This window comes from Cricetulus griseus, chromosome 4 (genome assembly GCF_003668045.3).
Source record: "Cricetulus griseus strain 17A/GY chromosome 4, alternate assembly CriGri-PICRH-1.0, whole genome shotgun sequence".
Taxonomy (NCBI): Eukaryota; Metazoa; Chordata; class Mammalia; order Rodentia; family Cricetidae; genus Cricetulus; species Cricetulus griseus.
Window position 1 is genome coordinate 194,059,512 of NC_048597.1, and position 7,413 is coordinate 194,066,924.

Here is a 7,413-nt window from a genome sequence, read left to right on the forward strand (position 1 = left end):
GAGCAGAATACTTAATGTGGCAGGGTGCCGGAAATCCCAAGCTCTTCCCCGCCAGGCCAGGCCTCTCTGAAGCCCCAGCCCCCAACCCTTTTATCGGATTCTGAAACCGCCTCAAACATAATTGGGTTTCTTAAGACCTGTTTCCTCACTGGACGCGACTGTGAACAAAGAGGACTGAACTGGGGAAATAATTACTTTTAATGAGAGAGACACTGGGGAAGTGGATGAGCGGCTTCCTCCGTTTTCTTTGATCTAAAATAACAAACGTTCATGCAGCAAATAGAGCGGAAAGATTACAGGCAGCGAGTCCTAAACACAGGCGACATTTTGGGGAGGGGATGGTCTAAAAATCTAATGAAATCTCTTTCCTCAAACTATGTTCACCACGGGGTTTGCTCCACCACGACACAGCTTTGGATTTTAAACCTTGGTGCAAACGAGGTTCTGCGGTTCTACTATATACGCTCAGTCAGGGGTGCCTGAAGGGGTGGGCCTCCGCATTTCTCTTTCTTTGGGTTACCAATGTAGAAATCTCTCCTCTCAGTGTTTAACGCCCCCCCCCCTTTTGTCTTTTTTTTTTTCAACGTATGCATGAATTGTATACTGCCCGAGCTGTCTTCTGCCACGAAAGAATTGTGAGCCTCTCCCAGGGGGCGATAACGCCACACTCATCATTGGATCCCATTTTTACAGTGTTGGAGAAGCTGATGGGCTCGGTAAATCTTTGTCCAAATGAATGGCATAAATAAATCAGCACTAAGACCACCACTGAAATGTGTCCTCTGTTTGCATTTGGCTTTCTATGGACCTAATCCCTTGTGAATGTGGATGTCTGTATTAGCTGGGAGAAACTACACAGGGGTAACAAGTAAGCCTTGACATCTTGGTAGCTAAAAGTTGTATTCGGTTTGGGGACCCTAAGGGAGATGGCTCAGCAGTTAAAGCAACTGACCCCAAAGCAAGATGACTAGAGTTCAGATCTCCAGAAGCCGTGGGTGTGGTGACCCACTCACCTGCCATTCCAGTCTCACAAGGTGGAGTCAGGATCCTAAAAGCAAGTTGGCTAGTAAAGCTGTTGGTGTAAGGGGACTCTGGGTTTGACTGAGAGACTTTGCTTCAAAATATACATTAGAAGAGGAGTCCCAGCATCAACCTCAGACACACACACACACACACACACACACACACACACACACACACACCACATACTACATACATGGATACCCTCATACATGCAAACATGCATACATATAATGTATGCCACTCACATATAAAAAAGAAAAAGAAAAAAGTTTTTGTTTTCCATAATAATGCAAATGCCATTGTGGACAGGGTGGCTATCACTTACATCTCTTTTCCACGAGCTGACTCAGAAACCCAAGATGCTTCCATTCGAGGCCATGTTACTTCAGCTGAAGGCACTAGCACTATTGTTGCTGCTGAGGGGAAGTAATAGATGGCGCACTAAGCTGGACTTTTAACTGTGTTGACCTAGAAACAACACACCTGATGCACTTGGTTATCCCATGCCTTACTGTTCACCTGGCTTCCCCAGCAATGAGGCCGGTCTAGAGTCTGACATTCTGAAAGCAAGTCTGCCTTGAAGATGTAACTTCCATAGAGTATTCTGTCCTGGAACCATGCCATGATTACTTAAATCAATGCTTTATTGATAGAAATTCTGATTATTTTAAACTCTGCATATCATAAAACCATGAGTTTCCCAGAGGAAACTCAAAAGCTAATGCAATTTCTGGTTATTTCAGTGTGGTATATTAAAAATCATTGACTTCCCAAAGTAGGTTTTCTCTCTGAAGGAGCAGACCCCATCTAGGTCCAACCTTGTCTCTCAGGGAGTATTTTGATTTTCCAACTGATGGGTAGGCACATCTGGCTCCTCTACACAGAGAGTAGAGGCCAAATGGAGATATTGTGTGATGGTGTGAGATTCGGTTTATATCTCAACTAACAGTAATCTTTTGACTGGGAAGAAGGAACAGTGGTTAAATTTTTTGCTGCCTAGCCCAATAAGGACCAATGTTTGGACCACCAGAACCCACAAAAATGCAAAGTGGGTCCTGTGGCTGCCTATAATTCCAATGCTGAAAATGAAAAGACAGAAACCCTAGAGCAAGCTGGCCAGCCAGACCAGCCTATTGGTGAGCACCATGGTCAACTGAGGGACCCCGAATCAGTCAATAAAATGAAGATTAACTAAACAAGACTCTTTTTTTTAACGTGAGAAGGAAGTTTTATTGGGGAAGGGAAGGGAAGGAAGTGGGGGAAGGGAGAGAGAGGGGAGAGAAAGAGAGAGAGGGGGAGAGAGAGGAAAAACTGACAGAGATCTGTCTGCCTCCTTGGAGAGATGACGGAAAGAGACCTAAGCAAGATTTTTAATATCAAACTTGGGTCTCCAGATGAGAATACATACATGAGCACTCTACCACCACACATGTGTTCACACACCCACACAGTGTTATCCAGAAGTGCCCCAGAGAACACAGTCTTTGACTGGCAATCAGTTTTGTGGAAGCTACCTCAGTATTTATTCAGTGCTCAGCAACTTCCGGTTAGATATCATCCTAGCTTTCCTCTATGTGCTTCAGTTAATGAGAGTGACCCTCAGCCCCTAGGCACAGAAACAGATTTGGGACATATACCCCTAGAGGATGCCTGCTCCTCCACACAGTTCCTACAAACTGGATGCTGAGTCGTGGAAAACAGTAGCAGTAACAAGCTTAGGTTTATGGAGTTCTTAGTATGGACGATCTAACTACAATGTGTGCATTGAGTATTATTTTACATATGACACTTGGCACATATGAAAGAATGTAGCATAGAAGCATTGATTTGTAACCTCCTTCTAACAACAGAGTTTCTCTATGCATTTTAAAGCTTTGTATGATGAAACAAATTCAGACTCACGGAAAGTTGTAAGAATAGAGCAAATGGCAGCCGTCACCGGCGCTCGCTCTCTAATGCCAGCGCAGCCTCTCGCTTGCTGAGCTCCAGCCGAAGGAGAAGCGGGGAAAGTAAGGAGGTGCTCTTACCATGGCTGTACAAAGCAGACTGCCCGCAAATCCACCGGTGGTAAAGCACCCAGGAAACAACTGGCTACAAAAGCCGATCGCAAGAGTGCGCCCTCTACTGGAGGTGTGAAAAAACCTCGTTGTTACAGGCCTGGTACTGTGGCACTCCGTGAAATCAGACGCTATCAGAAATCCACTGAACTTCTGATTCACAAGCTCCCCTTCCAGCGACTGGTTCGAGAAATTGCTCAGGACTTCAAAACAGATCTGTGCTTCCAGAGTGCAGCTATTGGTGCTTTGCAGGAGGCAAGTGAGGCCTATCTGGTTGTCCTTTCGGAAGATACCAACCTGTGTGCTCTCCAAGCCAAACGTGTAACAATTATGCCAAAAGATGTCCAGCTAGCACGCCGCATATGCGGAGTACGCGCTTAAGAGTCCATTATGAGGGGAAACATTTCATTCTCAAATTTGTTTCCTCTTCCTGTTATCAGTAGTTCTGAATGTTAGATATTTTTTCCATGGGGTCAAAAGGTACCTAAGTATATGATTGCGAGTGGAAAAATAGGGGACAGAAATCAGGTATTGGCAGTTTTTCCATTTTCATTTGTGTGTGAATTTTTAATATAAAGGCAAGATGTAAAGCATTAATGCAAGCAAAATGTTTCAGTGAACACATTTCAACAGTTCAACTTTATAACAATTATAAATAAACCTATTAAAATTTTCTGGACAATGCCAGCATTTGGATTTTTTTTTAATAAGTAAATTTCTTATTGACGGCAACTAAATGGTGTTTGTAGCATTTTTATCATACAGTAGATTCCATCCATTCACTATACTTTTCTGAGTTGTCCTACATGCAAGTACATGTTCTTAATGTTGTCTGTCTTCTTTGCTGTTCCTGTATGTTTGCTATTAAAATACATTAAACTATAAAAAAAAGAATAGAGCAAATAATTTTATCCAGAGTCATATGAAACTGAGTGGCTGACATGACGCTTCAGCTCCAGCCCCAAACTATTTGTATTAGACGTTCTCCTTCCTATCCACAAACACAGCCATCAAAATGAGAAAGTTAACATTGGTGCACCATTCATCTCAGATTCCATGAATTGACTCAAATGCCCCAAATATCTAAAGGATCCGGGCTGCAGCCACAGGGTGCAGTTAATTTTCTCTTCAGTCTTATTTATGATGGAGTTCCTCAGGCCTTCTTCACCTGTGTGACCTTGCTGCATTGAAGGTCAATTTTTTGATAGATTGTCTCTGGGCCGGAGTTCACCGTTGTTGCCTTGTAATTGGAGTCCGGGTGTAGCATTACACACATCACAGAAGTCCTGCTGCTGTGGTTTCTGTGTCCTGTCAGGTGGTACATGATTTCAGCCTGCGCTGTCAGTCCCTCTGCTAACTTTGCCTGATTAAGGGATGTTGATCATGTCTCTTTATATAAAGCAATTCTTTTCCAGTTGTAATTAATAAGGATTTTGTGGGAAGGTATTTTGAAGCCATACATTATCCCATTTTTTTCAAACTTCAAACTCATTCCTTCATTCACTCATCACAAACTCTGGGATTCAGTAGATTATAATTCATTAGCATCATAAATTGTTTTTATATTTCTTTATGGTGTGTGTGTGTGTGTGTGTGTGTGTGTGTGTGTGTGTGCCCGTGTGAGTTTATGAGCATCATGTGCATGAAGGAGCTCAAGGAGGTCAAAAGAAGGCGTTAGTTCCCCTAGAACTGGAGCTACAGGCAGTTATAAGTAGCCATGTGGGTGCTGAGAACTGATCTTGAGTCCTCTGTGGCAGTGCAACCAGGATGTATCCCTAGTGCACTAACGGACTTCGGGAGCCCATTTCCCATGGAGGGATACTCTCTTATTCTAGAAACACAGGGGAGGGCCTAGGCCCTGCCCCAAATGACTTGACAGATTTTGATGATCCTCATGGAAGGCCTCACCCTCCCTGGGGAGTGGATGGGGGATGGGATAGGGGGATTAGTGGGGACATGGGAGAATGGGAGGGAGAGGGAACTGGGATTGATATATAAAATAAGGTTGTTTCTAATTTAAATAAAATCTATATTTAAAAAAAGAGTTATAAGGGCTCTTAGCCACTTAGCCATCTCTCCAGCCCATAACATATTTCAATTCATTGATTATCCCAGACCTGTTCAACCTGCCCAAGCTGCCATTGTATTCTGAATATACTACTGATGGGGGAGGTCCTTCTGTGTATAGGATTGTCTTATTGGTTGATAAATAAAGTACTATTGGCCAATAGGAAAACAAGATAGGTGGGACTAGGAGTCAAGGAGGATTCTGGGAAAGGTAGGAGAAAGCACAAAGTCACCATGTGAGCCCGAGAAGACAGGATGTTTGCTGCTGGCGTCCCATAAGATAAGTCTTATAAGATATATAGATTTATGATAATCAAAACTGAGCTAGCAGATGAGAAACCCTAGTCATTGGCCAAGCAGCATTCGTACCTAATGTAAGTTTCTGTGTGTTACTTGGGACCTTAACATGGCGGTGGGTAGAACTTGGGTGGCCAGGCAGAAAGACTTATTGTTACACACTGCTTTCATTCTTTGACCACTTCTTGATTTTGGCATAATAAGATAATTCAGGCTTGGTTTCTACTTTCCTTCCCCAGGTCTGCCACCATTTATACAATGATCTTTAGTTCTTTAGTACTGAAAGGTATTTATAACCCACAATCTAAATGGTAGGCGTGCTCATTGCTACTAATACTGCAGGGTTTTCTGAGTTCTTAGTGAACACAGAGAGTGAACCTATAAATAGACAAGTGTACATATATGCACACATACATGCATGCACTCACATGCTGTTGTGTAACAGTTTTTCCTGAGATTGAAGCATTCCATGCTGCAGAGAAGCTCTGTTAGCAAGAAGGTAAAGAATTCAAAATAGCTTTAGGAAGTGCCTGAAACTGACTAGATGCATTAGGCCCCTCCCTGCTGGAGTAAGCTATAAAGTGTGGTGACATATTATTTATGATTTAATAAAGCTTGTCTGAGGGTTCAGGATGCAAAGCCAGCTACAAGCCATAGCGCCAAGCAGTGGTGATACACACTCCTAATCCCAGCAGCCATACTAGCTAGCCACAGAGCCAGGCAGTGGTGGCACACACCTTTAATCTCAGAACTCAAGAGACAAGCAGATGGATTCCTGTTAGTTCAAGGCCACACTGAGCTACACGAAATTGATCCAGTCCTAAAGAGAAACAGCTCACACAAAGATGATATCAGCACTTGGGGTCACAGGACTTAAATCCCAGCACTATCGAGGTATAAAAGGAAGAAGCAAAGGGTCTCATGAAAGAGTTAGTCTCCAGTCACATTGAGGAGAGGCAGCAGTCTAGGATTGCAGTCTGAGGATTCATGGAGCTAGAAAGACCAACCTTTCAGTCCGAGGTAGAGACCAGTGGAGCTGCCAGGAAGAGGTTTAGACAGGAGTCACTTAGAAGGGACACTCTTTAACCAATTGAGCTGGCCACATGCTGTTCAGTGAGCTCCAGGTGCCCAGCTTTGGTGAGCTGCCACCCACACTGGGGTGGACTTTAGTGATGCACCTGTCTTTGAGTTATTTCTGCTTCTGTAAGTGATCTCTCACCTATATTTCTGTAACTAACCCAAATAAAGCTCATGGATGACCAAGCTGGACTTTGGTGGCATCTATACTTGGGGTGCTATGGGCTCCCTATCTGGGGTGAGTAAATGTGTGTTGGATCTCCTCAGGAAAAGTTTGGTCACACAAAATATGTGCACACATATAAATCTTACATTTGCTTGTTCCTATAACTATTGGTAAAAAAAAAAAAACAAATTTAAATTCTGAGTTCATGCCAGTATTCCCAACTCCAATTCAAAAGCCTGAGGTTTATTTGAGGCTTCTTCCAATGTCTCCAACTTGATTCTTCAACTGTAAGAACCATGTCTCACAGTATCTTCCATTTGTTTACTGATTCGATCAAAGCCTGCATCATGCTACCATTCTCTCCACAATTCAGCTAACATTTTCCTACTGACTGTGTAGACACCGATTTTCAGAGCTCAGAAACCTTAAAATGTCCACTCTTGTATTTGCGTCCTTCTTTGTTGTTTGCTTGCTTGAGACAGGGTATCACTATGTTGCTAAGGTTCTCCTTAGACTCATAGGCTCACTCACTCTTCCCCTCACAGCTGACTACAGAACTGAGACTATAAGCACATGCTACCCTGCCTGACTTCTGTGTGGTTTTGAACCTTGGTATGGGTCAATCCCAAAGACACCTTTGTCTTATTTGACCCTGGGCCCTTCCAAGTACCTCCACACTCCATGGATGCCTTCCCCATTAAAACTGGGCTCTCGTGTCCTACAGTG

The 7,413-nt window shown here is 43.4% G+C and overlaps 1 protein-coding gene across 1 annotated transcript; it reads left to right on the plus strand.

The window, feature by feature from the left end:
* The first annotated feature begins 587 nt into the window (after positions 1–587).
* LOC100752116 (histone H3.3C-like) lies at positions 588–3,461 on the plus strand. Its single transcript, XM_027411377.1, has 3 exons — positions 588–716; positions 2,024–2,159; positions 3,013–3,461. Exons 1-3 carry the CDS (start codon positions 588–590, stop codon positions 3,459–3,461), a joined length of 714 nt encoding a protein of 237 aa, XP_027267178.1.
* Positions 3,462–7,413: the final 3,952 nt, after the last annotated feature.

Excerpts from the sequence above, each read along its gene's own strand:
- LOC100752116 (XM_027411377.1), top strand. The coding sequence starts at position 588 with ATGCATGAATTGTATACTGCCCGAGCTGTCTTCTGCCACGAAAGAATT. Across the intron at positions 717-2,023 it reads TGGAGAAGCTGATGGGCTCG|CCCAATAAGGACCAATGTTT; the intron begins GTAAATCTTTGT and ends TTTGCTGCCTAG. Across the intron at positions 2,160-3,012 it reads CCAGCCAGACCAGCCTATTG|CCGAAGGAGAAGCGGGGAAA; the intron begins GTGAGCACCATG and ends GCTGAGCTCCAG.